This window comes from Apteryx mantelli, chromosome 29 (genome assembly GCF_036417845.1).
Source record: "Apteryx mantelli isolate bAptMan1 chromosome 29, bAptMan1.hap1, whole genome shotgun sequence".
NCBI lineage: Eukaryota > Metazoa > Chordata > Aves > Apterygiformes > Apterygidae > Apteryx > Apteryx mantelli.
This window is the reverse complement of record NC_090006.1, coordinates 3,934,038-3,950,535: the sequence shown is the minus strand read 5'-3', so window position 1 is coordinate 3,950,535 and position 16,498 is coordinate 3,934,038. Positions and strand designations below refer to the sequence as shown.

The 16,498-nt window shown below is 39.5% G+C and overlaps 1 protein-coding gene across 2 annotated transcripts in view; it reads left to right on the top strand.

Moving 5' to 3' along the window:
* Positions 1–16,498, top strand: part of DOCK5 (dedicator of cytokinesis 5) — a 90,377-nt gene that overhangs the window by 64,391 nt on the left and 9,488 nt on the right. Inside the window, exons 38-50 of one of the 2 annotated variants that reach the window (XM_067312445.1) lie at positions 458–577; positions 1,470–1,559; positions 2,334–2,438; positions 4,260–4,401; positions 6,794–6,875; positions 7,077–7,161; positions 7,939–8,025; positions 8,487–8,663; positions 10,766–10,849; positions 11,679–11,816; positions 11,934–12,100; positions 12,936–13,113; positions 15,630–15,768. In XM_067312445.1, coding sequence (XP_067168546.1) covers positions 458–577; positions 1,470–1,559; positions 2,334–2,438; positions 4,260–4,401; positions 6,794–6,875; positions 7,077–7,161; positions 7,939–8,025; positions 8,487–8,663; positions 10,766–10,849; positions 11,679–11,816; positions 11,934–12,100; positions 12,936–13,113; positions 15,630–15,768 — 1,594 coding nt within the window. Of the gene's footprint in view, positions 1–457; positions 578–1,469; positions 1,560–2,333; positions 2,439–4,259; positions 4,402–6,793; positions 6,876–7,076; positions 7,162–7,938; positions 8,026–8,486; positions 8,664–10,765; positions 10,850–11,678; positions 11,817–11,933; positions 12,101–12,935; positions 13,114–15,629; positions 15,769–16,498 lie in introns of those variants that run through there. The other variant, XM_067312446.1, reaches the window with a different exon arrangement.

Sequence of the window (16,498 nt, the reverse complement as noted above, 5' to 3'; positions counted from 1 at the left end):
TACCAATTTTGCAGATACAACAAAACTTGTATTACAATTTTAATGTGATTTTTAAATGTGATTACAAACCAATTATACAAGTTCAGATGAATTTTAAGTTGCTTAATATGAACTTTTGCATGCAGAAAAACCTTTCTGACCACTGATATGTGTAGCAGAAGGGCATAATCAGATGTTTTTTCTGAGCTGCTGGCTGGTGTGATATAAGAAATTACTGTTTACTGGCTACTCTTTACTAGCCATGCAGCTGAGATACAGTGTTTGTGTGTGCATTCCTAGTTTGTATTAGTCAGCCAACTCGACTTATATCACTGCTAAAATCACCTTGATTTCCCTTTGTATTGATGCTGGATTTGTCTTGAGAACATCCATACAGAAGGTGAGTCTAGCCACTGTAGGATTTGTTTACCTAAAACATTCCAGTTCCTTTAACTTTACCTGTTTTCCTATATTCTAGTGGTCTGAGAAGCCATGTGCTGCTCATCTGCTGCAGAGGGACAGCTACTATGTCTACTCACAACAGGAACTCAAGGAAAAACTCTACCAAGAAATTATCTCTTTCTTTGACAGAGGCAAAGTGAGTCCCTTCAGTGTTCCTTTGGTTCACTGGTAAATACTTAGCTTGGTGAATGTAGCTAGTAGAAGTTGGATTTGAGGGAAAAGCAAGCATGATTCCGCAACAGGTCTGATGCTTTAGGCTTGACTTCTTAAAAAAAGATCAGAGTTCTAGCACAAGCAGAGTGTCTGTTTGTCTTAGATGATTGAAGCTTTTTATTCCTGTGTTAGTCAAAGAGCATCTGTAAAATCCCGTTCAAGATACTGAGTAGATCAGAAAACTATAGATTTTTTTTTGTGTTGTTTTTTGTTTGTTTTTCCCTGGGCAATGGCTTTTGCAGAGTATGGCAATAAATGTGGCTTGCCTGGCTGATACTGAAGTTTGTGTTAGTTGCACTTTGGATTCTTCTCTTCTTGCTCACTGCTTGTGAGTGTGGAGGCCATGGAAGGGAAGGTTTGTTGAGGTGGCTGTTCTTTGGAGCATATGCTGAGAAGAGAATTTGACTGTAAGGGGCTGTTACAAGAGACAGATCTTTTCCTTTTATGAGAAGTTGTCTGTGGCAGGAGAAAAAGCTAAATGCAACAAACCTGAGGAAGTGTGACACAGGAGCTGAAGTATTAGTGTAGGAGGCTTCTCTGTTTTGCTGTTTAGGCGTGTCCTTCCATCTCTTTGTGCCTCAGTTTTCTCTATCAGGAGTAGCAATAGTAACCCTGCTTTATAAATCACTTTGAGATCTACAGATTAAGAGCTGTGCGACTGTGATCATCGTAGTAGAAATAGATAGCATGGAGTCTTAAGGGAAAGTTGGCAGTGCATTGAAGTGCTTATCTTTCTGTGATAAATGAATGCTTTTAACTGAGTCTTTTATTTTGTTTGTGCTTTCCCCACCTGCCTCTCTTCATCCCCCATGGAGATGTGGGAAAAAGCCATTCAACTAAGCAAGGAGTTGGCTGACATGTATGAAAACAAGGTCTTTGATTATGAGGGACTTGGAAATCTCCTGGTAAGGTTTCTTTCTCTGTTTTCAGCAGGCTACTGGCTGTTTACATTAATGTTCTTGAGCAGGTTAAGCTCCAAACATGTTAAGAACAAGCAAACATAACCCCCCTATCTTTTTTTAAGCTTAAAACTAGAGGAGTATTTTCATAATTCCTATTTTTAAAATATGTATTTTTTAACCTTATTAGCATGATAATATCATGTGCAGATGTTTAGCAGTCCTGGTGTTAATCAAATAAGCTAACATTTGCATGCTGTATTATCAGGCTCCACATATCTCTTCACCTTGTTATTTCTGTGATAAAGCTTTCATGTACAAACATAGAATTATAAAATGGTCTCTGTACTGATTTTCTTTTTTCTTTCTTTTTTTTTTTTCTTTTAAGGTTAAAGATGTAACCAGCTGGTCTTTATGTTCTTTCATATGAGAATCATCTGCCCAGTTTTTTTTCTGCCAGTTCTCTGACATTTGTCACCATTTGTGTCTGCTTCCTAACATTTTTATTTTTAATTTGTGTGCAATAGTCAAGGGTTTTAAATATTTTCCTGGAATCCCAAAAAACATGGCATTGTTCTCATGTCTGCAAACCAGGAAATGAAGTTGATTCTGGCCCAAACAAGTAAAAGGACAAATATGAGCTATTCCAAAACCCATGTAAAAATATTCTATAGAGGAGAACTAATAGATCAAGAATTTTCACTGTGAATACGAACTGTAGTTGGACAGTGTCTCTGAGAACTCAAAAGTGAAAATGCTGGGTACCTCTTTCTTTTTCAGAAAAAACGAGCTACTTTTTATGAGAATATCATGAAGGCAATGAGACCTCAACCTGAGTACTTTGCTGTTGGATACTATGGTCAGGGCTTCCCTTCTTTCCTCCGGGTAAGCATTCAAGTTCTGGAGTCGCAGGTTCCCCAGAAGCCCCAATGGATAAATTTTCAGAGCTTCCTCAAAAATTCAGATGCTAAACTTCTTTTCCTTTGAATTGAACTCAGAGATCTGAATCCCTTAATCATTTTGAAATGTTTCAGCCTATATAGAAAGACAATTAAGGGACCAATTTTTTTGTATTACCAGCTTTGCTAAAGTCAATGTGTTGCAGTTGGGTTTATTAGATGATTAATATGCTCTTATATGGACTTAGAATCTACCGTAGGTATTAGTGATTTTCAGAGAGACAATTATTGCTGTTAGAACATCTTTAGCTTAACAAGAACTTACTCATCTCTTTTCAGTCTGAATCAACCTAATTTTTAAGGATGTGGATCATTTCAACATTAATGCACGTCAGTGCAGAACAATTAAAATGCAAAGATGTTACCTGTTTGAGACCACTGCTAAGCACTGTTGAGTGTATGCTAGCTGTAATACAAGAATCTAGCTAACATGAGTCAGATGGGCGGTGTGCAGCATACTAGAAAATATTCCTAGCTATTATTTAAAATCAAGGAAAATTTACATTTTCAGATTGGAGTGGTTTGAAGCTGCTGGCCTTAAATGGAACCCAAATTCAATTAAAAAAAAAAAAAGTTAACAGGACTGCAGAACTGGATTGTATAGAAGGTTTTCACCTCGAGGTCTTGTGTTTGAATCCAGCCCCTTCAGAAACCACCACTGCTTGGTGGCCAATGTGAAATAAACTGGCCATGGTCTAGCATTATTTCTGTGGTGCAAAACTGCCAGCACAACTCATCATTTTGTTAGCTGTAGCTGAAGAGAGCCAGAAATGGAATGGAGGTAAAACTCAAATCTCTGTGCATAAAGAGGTCCCTCAGTCCATGTCATATCAGAAGTGGACTGGCAAGGAGCATACAGTTCCCCGCTTTAAAGAACCTTTTGCGACACACATTCTCTTAAATGTCTGACTGAATTTTGATCTATGGAATGTGTGAGTTTGGGGAGTTTACAGTGACCTTGAAGGTGAGGAGGAAAGGATAGGTGAGATTCTTTGCTTCTCGTTGTGCATTATCTCACAACACACAAGTTCCATGATGCCCATCCTGAAAATCACAATCACACCATGACTTGTGCCAAGGATGAAGTCAGACTATTTAATCCTAGTTCCCCCTTCTGTCCTTTAAAAGTCAATTGCTGTGTCTTTGATGCCTGTTTAGGGAGCCCCAGAGCTGTCTTACTGTCTGATCAAGAGCCCACTAGTGTGACTTGAGGCATGGAGGGAATTGTGCCCTCCAGAAAATGCATGATCTCACATGCCCAAATATGCCTGTGTGTGTCCGTGTTGGCTGTCAGTGGGGCAATCTGTGTCAAATACTGTAGTGAAGTTTCCTACTCCTAAATAAAACAGGCCCAAAACAGTACTGCCAGCAGAGTATGCAGACCAGTTATGGCAGCAGCTTACCAGCAGCAAATGTATCCAGTATACGCACTAGATAAGTATACAACAGTTCGCAGCAAGTGGGATAAAGCAAAATCACCAGAAAGTGTGAGCATGTTCAATAACACTTGTTTGTGGGGAAAAATGAATTTTCAAGACAAACATGAGGATGCCATTGCAGGGCCTTGCTCCTATGAGTTGCTCTGTCACTCCAGCCTGTGTTTCTTCTCTCACTTACTCCAACTGCCTTTTAAGCTAGGAAACAACCTTCGACGTAAACTAGACCTCTGAGACTACTCTGTGTATATTTGGAAAGCTCATTCTCATTGCCTTGTTTAGTGCTAATTCTGCTTTTCTTCTGCCCACAGAATAAAATTTTTATCTACCGTGGCAAAGAATATGAACGAAGGGAAGACTTCAACCTGAAGCTATTGACCCAGTTTCCCAGTGCTGAGAAGATGACCAGCACTGCTCCCCCAGGAGAAGAGATCAAGTCTTCTCCTAAACAGTGTATCTTTTAGTTCTAATATGTTTTGGCACACTGGTCCTCCTTGTTCTTCCTTGAATAGGAGAATTAGTAAACAACAGATCAATAAGCAAGGAACATATTGCTCCTGGAGGTCTTTGAAACAGACACTGGGCATGAAAATAGGAATATCTGTTATTGGAATAGTGAATTTAGAAACATACTGTAAAAGGAGAACTTGATGTTGTCAGGCTTAAATGAGTTGCTGTTAGATTGAAACCTTAACAGGTTACAGGATTTCTTGTACCTTCCTTTCAAGCAGGTGGTGCTGACTGCAGCACTGTGTGTGTGATCCAGTTTGGTATTTCCAGGTCAAAGAGGTAAAATACAGACAGTGGAAGTGGAATACGAAGAAGGAGGTGTTCTTTCTACTTCCTTGCAGTTAACAAGAATTTATGAAGTGTCTGCTTTCATCCCCCCCCCCCCCGAAATTGCTTTTTAGGAAGTGTAATATGTTTAATATGTTTGTTTATATTGATGGGTAAACAGCCCTAAGGATAGATCTCTGGGTTTTGGGGGGGGGTTGTTTTTTGCACTTTGTGTGGTGGTTTTTTGGTTTTTGTTTTTTTTTTTCCTTCCCCTCTCTGTGCTATGTGGTAGAGAAGATCATTAGGCTTAAGACCTCTCTTAGTTGTGAGTGTGACCAAGTGCAACCTCATGAAGATACTTTAGATTCTCTTTGTGACTTCAAGTCAATAGCAGATGTGCTGCTGGAAGATGTATGTTAGTAAACACCAAGTTATTGGGCTTCTCGCCTGTGTTACAGAGGCCAGACTAAGGAATCTAATGGTCCATTTTGGCCTTAAAAATCTATGTACAAAAGCACAACTCAAGCAGTGATACCAGATGCTTCCCTTGCAATGAGCCTGCCAAGCACTAAATCCACATAGGAAATTAAAATTCATTCAAGACCAAACTTGGTGTCAAAAAATGCCTTCTCTATTTCTGCTTTGTTTCAGCTACTTCCTTTGCATCTGTTTGTGTTTGTTCTAATGTTTCTGGCTCAAGATGAACCTGAACTGCAAAATTTGGATCCAGATCTGAACTCTTTCAAAAGTTTGGGGGTGTTTGGTTCTGGGTCTTTGGCATAGTCCTGTTATAAGAGGGAGCAGCTGCATAGTTTGGATTTGATACAGGTTCTTTTCTGACTCTTGCAGACACCGCTGGAAAAGACAAGGAATTTGAGTGCCCAAATAACTTCTTGCTTTTTTTTTTTTAATTCCTTCGTTAGACTTTTTTTTTCTCTCTCCTTGGAATCAGTTTCCTCACTCTTAAAATGCAATGTCTCCTGTTTGCTTTGGTTGTTTCATAAAAGTGTAATGGAGGCATTAATTAAGCTGTACAACATTTAGGGAATGCCTAGATGCATAAACTAGCTAGTTTTGCACCAGTTCTGAAATAGAAACTGTATAGCATGCTTAGCATGGCCCAAAGCCGAAGCTAATAAGCTCTCTTGAGAGAAAAAGTATTTTAGCTTGGGCTCAGTGCTTGATCTAATGTGTCTGTGTAGTTTGGGGTTCAGATTTGGCATATATCCAGCTGGCTCTTCAATGTGGGCAGAATGACCTTGCCTTTGCTTTAAAAATACTATGTTAGAAATATCCTCAGTGAATTGAAGGCTGTACGGGGGCTACCCCACCTGCCAGTAAAACATTGCCATTTCAGAGTGAAGCTGTCAGGTGATTCACAGAAATAATCTGTTAATTTGGATCAAATTGTTTATGCTTTACTCTTTCATATGGGTTTTTGCTGCTGTAAAGTCTTCAGTACAGTTCTTAAAAATGAATACTGTAGGAACAACTTTGTAAGCTGTTGTGCTTGGGGATATTATTACAAAATTTTCTTGAATTTTTATCAAGGGTCACAAAAAGCAAAAGCTGAAGTTGGAATAGATGTTTACTGATAAGAGCCTACATTCTTCAACTAGCTTCATTGTGCTTCGAGGGCTGGGAGGGAGGCTTTGTCTGTACTGGAAGGTTCTGAGACAAATAATTAGAGGGGGGAAGAGACAGATAAATCCATTATGGAACCTGGTCCAGAATCCTATTTTCCTATCCCCAAAGTAGAAATCTGGAACACCCAAGCTTCTGAGGGAATGTCAGTAGTTGGAAGTATTCCTAGAGCCCTTATCTTTTGGGGCTTTTGATTCATGACTAGCATACAGATCACAACAAGCAATATAATGCCTGGAATTGCTGATGAGCAACTGACTATTTTTTCTTTAAATGTGACAAGAGCACAGGGAGTTGTTGAGAAGTTTTGACATTTGATGAAAACAGGAAGGGTATTTCTCTCTCTCTCTCTCTCTCTCTCTCTCTCTCTCTTTATTTTCCCAAAAGGATTCATAGTTTTTCATCCTTAACCGTAACTGCTCAGATGTGCAATGCTTTATAGTGAAGCCTGTGATGAACCTGCCACCTAACTATAAAGACAAACCTGTTCCTGAACAGATCTTAAAGTAATTTCCTTTTCCCTCAACATTTACTCTATATTTTTTCTCAAGTAGCATAGGCACAAGGTAGAGTGCCTTTGTTTCTCATCTACAGATTTGTTTCACAGTCCAGTTTAAACTTCTTTATTTTTGAAAAGAAACAAAAGAACATTAGTGCAAGGAGGATGGAAGGTGAGAAGACTCACTATTTACTCTTCTTCTTTGTAGCTACTACAGAGCAAACGAGGTACAGCAGTTCACCCATTCCCGGCCATTCAGGAAAGGAGAAAAAGATCCAGAGAATGAATTCGCTGTGAGTCCTTCACATCTAATTCCAACTGCCTGGAGTGTTTGCAATGAGAAAACTGTTCTGTGTATTTATTTATTATTATATGAGTGGCATTTTGAACAGCAGTGTCACAATTTCTTTTTCTCTGCCTGTGGCAATGGAATTTGGTTATTAAAATGCAGGAGGAGCAATGGGCTGCGCTTTATATTGCAATCTTTAGGCAGAGCCAATCTGGTATGTTGAGGGACTCCGTAGCTGAAGCTGTAATGCTCAAAATCCTTGATCTAGGAGCCATAAATATTGTGTGCTCTAACTGCAGTTTCCTGTAGAGTACAGCTGTGTGCCTGGTGAATTGTGGCTGTCCTTAAAAAAAGCCAACCTTTAACCATGAAGGATAGGTTCAAGTTTAGGCCAACTTTTAAGATTTGCAGTGGAGAGTGAGCCATGGGTGTAGCATATTAGCATGTTTTCTGCTGCTGTGAGGCATATTGTTGCTTACATGTACTGGCTGTGCATGATGCATGTAGCTCTAGGTAAATGTGTTGTAATCACGCTCCTACTGGTAGTGGTCCGCACAGGAGAACAGCCTACTGTTGCTTTATTGGTACTATTTAAATAATAGAGGTGGTATTTGCTGCCAAAAACACTGAGTTCCATCCCAATTAATGAAATGTGAAAATCATTGCATCAGTCCTGCCTGCTAGTGCTGGAAGCCTGGTTCCATGCTGTAGTACAGGAGAGAATTGAACTGGAAGACTAGTATTTTCCTCATATCTTGGAATTTTTTTCTTCTCTAACTAGACTATGTGGATAGAAAGGACAACCTACACAACAGCTTATTCATTCCCAGGCATCCTCAAGTGGTTTGAAGTCAAGCAGATTACAACGGTGAGTTCTGCATGTGGGCTGGATCTCAGCCCACCGAATTTTTACTGGAGTAGAGTCTTGCAACATTTAGGACTACCTCTTCCACTGTTAGATGCGACACACCAATAGCTTCTGCTTTAGACAAAAGCAAATGTGTATCTTGCTTGACATGTTTGTATTTTTATACCATTCTGCGGAAGCTCTACCCCAGGCAATAAAGTTCTACATTGACTGTATCGTGCACGGGGGAGTGGTTACTTCTGTAACACGCCGCACAGTCAGCAGCCAGTTCCTAAACTGTTGCTTCTCCAGGGTTAGGCGTGAGGTCATTCTTGCATTTATCTCTCTGAATGGCAAAACAGCAGAGGGAGTCCAAAATCCTCTGCTGGAAACTATTGTGCTACCATTCATGTGTGGGAGCCACTTAATGTAATATTCAGTGGAGGAGAATGAAGGTTTATTCCAGTTCTTCTTTCTCTCAGGAAGAGATCAGCCCCTTGGAGAACGCCATAGAAACCATGGAGCTAACCAATGAGAAAATTAGCAACATTGTCCAGCAGCATGTCTGGGACCGGAGTCTTCCTGTACATCCTCTTTCTATGCTCCTGAATGGGATTGTGGACCCAGCAGTCATGGGGGGATATACCAACTATGAAAAGGTTATTTTTCATATTTATCTGTAGCTCAGTCATGGGAGAAATGAGTTCAATTCTCAACTGTTACTCAGATTTAGTGTACTCTATAGCTTTATCTGCATCTGTTCAAAACTCAAAGATGGAGAGAAAAGAACAAGGATGAGAGATTTCCACTAAACTGGAATGTGGAAACCCCCCACATCTTGTGTTTAGTTTCAGAGCTGTGCACTGCTGTAGAATTAAGGAGTGATCCACCTCTTTTGGGCCTCATTTTCTGGTCTTTACAATGGTGAAAACATGGCCCTGCCTCGTGGAGGCATTGTGAGGTGCATCGTTATCCCAGTGAACTGTGCAAGTACCAGAAATGGAAGCAAAAGGGCTTATGTTTCTCTATTGTATTAATATAGAATGATAAAGCAGATAAGGATTTTTCTTTCCAGCTGATATTCTGTCTTTGTAGTGTTGCAACAAAGAGCATATATTTCAGAATAAAAGCAGCCTTCACCGCCCAGGTTTGTTCAGTTGTTGGCATGGTGTATGTTCTTCTTCAGTTATGATGTTTAACTTAAGCTGTTTATTCCCGGTATCTAAGTATGGTACCCCAGCATGAAATATATTGCTTATTTCCATGTATTGAATTGATGATGTTAAAATATGTTTAATTTTTTTCAGATGTGTTGCAGTCACATGAAATGAAGTACAAAAGTTAAATGGGAGAGGGTCTGATTTGTCTAGGGTATAACTCTCCTCATTCCAGAGGAGCTGCATACTTCACTGGGGTGAATTTGGCCCTAAATACTCTCATTTTATGAATTAAAGTTGACATAAAGTTTAGAATTACAAAAGTGGGAAAGCAGTTAAAACTAGGAAATGCAAAGTATCTGTAACCACATCTGGAAATACTCATTTCTGGTTCATATTTTCCTATTTCAGCTAAAGATCAGCAGAGAACACTTGGCTTTTGTGGGCGACTAGAATCTTGAGTTTTAATTGTTTCATTGTAGCCAGAAGCCAAAGTCTGCATTTTTAACATGGGCTTTCTTCTTGCAATAATTAAACACTTTCAAGAAAAATCCATTGGGACCTACCCAGCAGTCCTTTCACAGGCTAACCTCCTCTTGACATTAGCCTGTTTCAGAATCATACCAGTAGGCCTATAAACACTTGTGCATACCGTCCAGCTAATGGAATGCAGAACTAAAAAACGTTTGCACAGGCTGAAATAGGTCAGAGATGCGTTTTAAAACTGAAGGAAAAATTTTTAAGTATTTTATCTAGGAAAAGAAAAATTAAATTACTCTGACTGGGAGTTATGTTACATTTCAAGGCAATGCTCTATAGCACGTAGTGCGAATTGGCACAGTTTTAAGGCTTCAGTCCAGAAAAGTGTACATGCATTTGTTCAACTTTAAGCCCATACATGAGTCTATTGATTAAAGGTAAATACACACAGAAGTGTAGAGTACAGGTACTTCACTGAACCAAAAATACGAGTCAAAATCTCAACACAGTCTTAGTTCTACTAACTCTTCATAACAAGCCCCATGCAAAATGTTGTATGGAAGGTTTTGAATCATAGTGCTGAAAGAAATCGCAGGCAAGAGATGGCCGGTTCACCTTTCTGCAGCTGAGGTTAGGTTGTTTGCATGTAGTTGTGTACTGTAGGTTAGAGAATCCTAAAAGTGAAAGGGACTTCTTAAATGAGAACCCTGAGACTGGTTCTGGTACTCACATTTGAATGACAAGTAATGTAACCATGTAACCTTGATTATTCAAATCAATACTATTTTATGAGAATGGAATTGGAATTGAAAAAAAAAAAAACCCTTCTGATGAAGTAACTGCAGTTTTTCATGTATCAGTGATTCAAAGAAAAAAGAGTAATTTTATTTTATTTATTTATTTTTTTTACACAAAAGAGAAGTCTTTTTTTCTGTTTTCGACAAATAATCATGGTTCTTCACTTTCTCCTTCAGCTTTATGACAAGGAGAAACTAAAAACAATCTTGTTATGAGGAATAAGAGCAATGAATTGCTCTTTAAGTGCAGGGATCTTTGTCTCTTACTCAAAGCTAGCTGTGAAAGTATCAGTCTCTGATATCATCTTCTCTCTTCTTTACTTTCAGGCCTTTTTCACAGAAAAGTATCTTGAAGAACATCCTGAAGACCAAGATAAAGTTGAACTGCTTAAGGAATTAATTGCTTTACAGGTATCATGTTGTGAAAGATGGGAAAGATGTGTGTTAGTGCAGATGTTTCTGTTTTTCCAGCATTATTGTTTTGGAGGAGAGACTGTAGATAAATACTATAAGAACAAGTCTTGGTATGCGTACAGGATTTTTTTTTTTTTTTAAAGGAGAACTGTCTGTTGTAAAATTGTGGTCTAGAATATTCCACTTACCTTGCGTTGCTCCGAACTGTTACTCTGGAATATTTGCCAGTGTGGCATAGATTTTTCTTTTTTTTTTCCTTATGAATCTAACAAAGTATCTATTACCTTTCCTATGAAATCATCAGACCTAATATTTTGTCGCTCTGACCATTAAAGTTGTCTATTTTCACCTGCATAGCAGTGAAAATTTGTCCTGTTTTTGTAATGCAAATTCCATCCATGCAAATTATTTACCAGTTTTTGTACCTTTCCATACAACAGAGGCAAGTTGAAGCTACTTCACAATCTCATTGCTTTGCAGGCCAAGGGAGTGATGTTCTAACATTTTACATGCCGTGTATACCAAAGCAGAATATAGAATCTGTATCAGGAAGGAGGACACATAGGTATGGGTGGGGAAAGAGCTCATATTTCTTTGTAGTACACATACAGAGTTCAGATAGTCAAGTTACTGTAGTGCACAAGTTATGAGTCAGTAACTGAGCTTCAGTACTGTATGACTGCTTTTCTCCTCTGCAAACTTAAAACACATTGACTTTAAATCCATTAATTGCGTCTGAGATGTGTTAATAGGTGTAGAAAATTCTCTCCTGCAGCAGGAGAGCTTATGGGTCCTTTCAGAGCAAAAATTTTGCTGCTGCTTTCAGATGCCGTTGTTGGCAGAAGGGATTAGGATCCATGGTGAGAAGCTGACTGAACAGCTGAAGCCTCTACATGAGAGACTGACTGCCTGCTTCAAAGAGCTGAAGAGGAAGGTGGAGAAGCAATATGGTGTAATAACTTTGGTAAACATATCTTGTTGTCTAGTATTTTGCCTTAAAAGAACACACTCAGATACTCCTCTCCTCTTCCAGCTTGTAAGTTAGCGTTACCTGATTTATCATAAGTGTGTTTGTCTGCAGCGTCCCTCCCTCACCGAAAGGAAACAGAGCAGGTCAGGCTCTGTTGTGTTGCCCTACATCATGTCTTCCACACTGAGACGGCTCTCTGTGACATCTGTGGCCTCTTCTGTTATCTCTACATCTTCCACATCATCTGACAGCACTTCTTCCAGACCAGGTTCAGACGGGTTAGTAGTCAGCTTTTAAACGTGATTTACAGGAGTGGGGATATGCTTTTGCCACAGTGGGTTATTTTATGGTATTCTCGAAAGATGAGGCTTCTCAATATAATTAGTCACTTTTAAAATGAAGAATTGTTCCATAAAAATAATAATACCTATGCCTTTAGAGAGCTTTAAATGGAGGTCAAATTATTCTGTTTTACAGATAGGGATTTTGAAGCATACAAAGAGATAGATCCGGGAATTAAACCCAGAATTCTCTGCCTTTTGAGACCCAATTCCTTATGTAATACCGAGAAAGGATGTAGGCAGTGTATTTCAGATGTATGCTATTTCTATTCCCCTGGGATCCTGGAAAACAGAGGAGTAAGATTACTGTCATGTGATTTAGTTCAGTGTGGTCTGCAAAGAGATGTATAGCCATATGGTACTAGTTCCACCCCCTTGTTTGCAGCTGCTTACATGGTATTAAAAGGAGCTTCCATACATCTTCCTGCTGTTACTTCTTTGCATCTACTTTATATCTGTTATTGCCGGGGAGTCTAGATGACTTGTTCAAGGTAACACAGCAGACTGAGTGGCACAGATCAGCATAAAATGCTGATCTTACTCCCTCTGCAAGTAGATCACGCTTTGTCCTGTACATAAGCCATAATACTCAAAATTGCTTGAGTAACTTAAGAGCAGAAATTTTGCTGAGAATTCCTATGTCCTAATTAAAGTTTTCCACAATAACCTCTTACACACAATAAAAGATCACATCCTTTTCACAGATAATACGTGAAATGACTTGACTGGACTAATGTTTCTTGTTTTTTCACTTTTTCGGTGTGGGCTGCAGATCTATTCTGGAGCCTCTTTTGGAGAGAAGAACATCAACAGCTTCCAGAGCTGAGGAACTGCCCATAAAAGATGATGTTGATAACTGGATTAACAAAGTCAAGCGGAAGGACAGGAGTACTAGCAAGTCTCAGGGTCTTGTAGAGAAGGAGCCAGAAACCGAACTGACTTCCAAAATGGTAAAAATAATAGTAATAATAATAAAATCCACAGCAGGAGATTTTAGTGTTTCCTTTGCTTTCAGGCATGCTTGCCATTGGGAACTTCATTAAATACTGGGAGGGGTTCAAATACCAAAAGCATTGGTCATCTGAGTAATTGCTTGCTTTTTTTATTTGGAAAACTTGTGTCACAGACTGAACTGCAGTTTGACTTAAAGTACAGATTTGAAACATGAGGCACTGATGTTTCATCTAGGTACTCAGTACCCTCCTTTCTTACAGGAGTTGAAGACTATGCAATACACTCAGCACCACGCAGAATTGTTCTGCTTGTGTTGGAGCAAGTAGATATTGCTAGCCCACTCAAAATCCAGCTGGCAAGCCAGATGCTCAGCTGCTATCAGTCAGCATCACTGCACGAATCAAATGTACTACAAGGTGAAGATCAGTTTGAGAGATCTGGGAATTGAAAAAGGATAGTCTGGTAGTTAGGTCACCAGCCTGGACTTTGAAAAACTCATTGTCTAAGTTTGTACTCTGCTACAAACCGCCTGCATGAGTATTTACTCTTTGAGCAAATCATTTGCAAAAGAGGAATAAAAGACTCTCCACCCTGACAGTGTTGTAACAAGGAATATATTGGAGACTGTTAGGTATTCAGGTTGACAGTGGGGTCCCGGTAATCACCTAATATGTATAGATAAGTTTCAGCTCAGAAGCAGAATTGTATGACCTTGGAGTATTATCCTGACTTATGCTAAGACTACGTTACACTGTCAGAGTACCTGAGAATTAGGCATCGGAGTATTTAAGCTGGTGGCTCAGTAATACTTATTTGACCTAACATACTCTGTTTAAATAATTAACAGTTCTTTCCTTTCCCTCCCCAGCTCTCAGAGCTGAATCTGGCAGGAACGGGTTACATTGCTGTAGATTCAGGAATTCTCATCAAATCTGAGTGATGCTGCCAGCACTTGGAGGCTGCAGAATATTTCTAAAGAGGGGAACTGTGGCTCTAGAATCCATTTGATATTGACAGGCTTTCCACCCAAGAAGAGAGTCTCAGGTTGTAAATATTAATGATTCAGGATGCCTGGCCCTCTGCCTTTGAAGTGCTGCTGTTGAATTAAATGGGTTTAACCCACAAACTGTGATGTCAGCTGCTGATCACTTTATTAAGTAAAACTAGTAGAAAAAGATCTGGAAGAAAGCCCACTTGTATCAACCAGTTTCCTAGGGCAGTAAGACTTGTCTGAGATTTGCATTGCAGAGAGCTGAGAGATGCAAAACAGAACTCCTGCCCTCTTTCTCCCCCAATATCTCTAAGGGCAAATTGCATGTGTGATCAGCTTACTGAAGCATATGAGCAGTTAAGGGTTATGTTCATGCTGAAGAACATTGTGAAGCACACAGAAAACTGTTTTTTATAGCTGGTCTGTTCTGTAGCTGTATGGTGCAGCACAGAAATTAGGCAGGCTAATATGCAGCTCTTGGCTAAGTTGCTTGGGAGCTAGAAAGCCAGAGGGAACCGAAGGCTTGCTGTATGTCCAACAGCTTTGGTATTTATATGTTTTATATTCATTGTATACCAATGTGTTGTCCCTTCTGTGCTGTGAGAAATACTCCATTGCTCAATGATGGAGATAGAGAATTAATGTCTAAAAGAGCCCATCGACTTCAATTACATATGCGAGCATGACAACCTTCTCTGTAAAGCAATAAAGTAATATTTAAATGGACCAAAATATTTCATATAGTGGACTCTTGGGACCATATTCAGATGGCCTAAATTCTACCTCTGTCTCTTTGGCTAGTACTTCCTTTTGGCTACCTCCAAATCTTTAGGCATGTCCTGCCAGTAGGGAACCCTGGGCACAGGGATTGAGGTGGAATTTAGACTGTGAATAAAGCTACTGATGGCTGTTAAATTACTGACATGTATAACTAATAGGAAGAAAGTTTGTTGATTGAAGGGAAGCTGAATACTGCAGTCTCCACATCACATCAAGCTGGCCAAAGCACCATCCATCACTACAGACAGTTAAGACCAAGCAAATTTATGGCAGGTTGTCTATATGAGGACCTCTGTACAAATGTCCCATGGACGATGACTGCACTCTCAGGATGACTAACAGCAGTACCCCATGGTATCTCAGCAGGGTAAAATGTGTGTCATTATGCCCATTTGACAGACTTTTTTTGCTAGTCAAGTAAAACCATTTTCTAGCCTCACCTCCTTCTCTGACCTCTTCCCTTCTTAGTTAATAGACTGAGGTCATTAAAAGCAGATTGCTGTTGCTACCTTGTTAGTAAGGTCCCACAGAAAACTGGATGTGTCATAGCACTGTTTATGCCTTTTGACATGGCTCAGCCAGTTCTGTGGTTGCACTTTGTTTCACCTGAATGCACCTTTCTTTCTTGTACATGGCTCTTCTGGAGCATGTTGATGCCTTTCTGACAGGTCCGGTTATCTGATACGTGTGCAGCAACCTTGCTGACTTCTAAAGGTTTTGTTTACTCTGTTTTTCAACCAGAGCATGTCAGGAAAAGTGCAGAGGCCAAAGAGTCTTCAATTAGGAGACAACAGACTGACTTTGCTTCAGAGTTCTTCATTCCAGCAATCAACGCCACTCAGCCCACCACCCATCACTCCCAAAACCCCAAGAACCCGCAGTAAGTTCTGTAGCCCAGTAATTGGCACATCCTTCAGGACAGTATCTGTGATAGTAGGAATCACCATTTGCTGAGGTAACCTCACTTTGAGAAGTTGGGGATGAAGGAAAGAACTACTTTGAAGTAGTTTACTGAAAGCAACCCCAGGCTGTTAATGCTTTTGTAGAAATTTTTGTCATGTAACATTACTTGGAAGTGTTATCAAAGGGGCTGATATCATACTTGTGAATTACATACCACTTCTCGAAATTAGAAAATCAGATGAACTTCAGATAACACTTTATCTGTTTCAATTTCTGTCTTGCTTTTTTTCTGTATTGACTTGTGGGAAGGAATATTAAATCTCAGGGTGAGCATCGTGTAAATGATGTAGACGTTTTTAAAAACCTGTTGCTCTGGAAATCAAGTCAGATGGCCCAACAGCATGTGTTCTGTTTGTAAAACCAGTTTCTAATCTCAGCTACCATAAATGAGGAATACCTCTGTGAATTTACTGAATAGAAGGGGAATTGCCTCAATTCAGCATCTTGGTTTTGTTTCAGAACAAGTCTGGCTAAATTTTCTGGGCAAGCTTTGAAGGCTTTCATGTTCATTAATGAATAACTACCAGCTCCATCATGTGGCAAAATGTTTTAGGAGGAGACATTCCTATGCTGCTGGAAATTCAGCTAATAAGAGCTGGTACGCCTGAAAGAGAAAGAATTTATCTTGAAGAATTAGCAAAACAAAT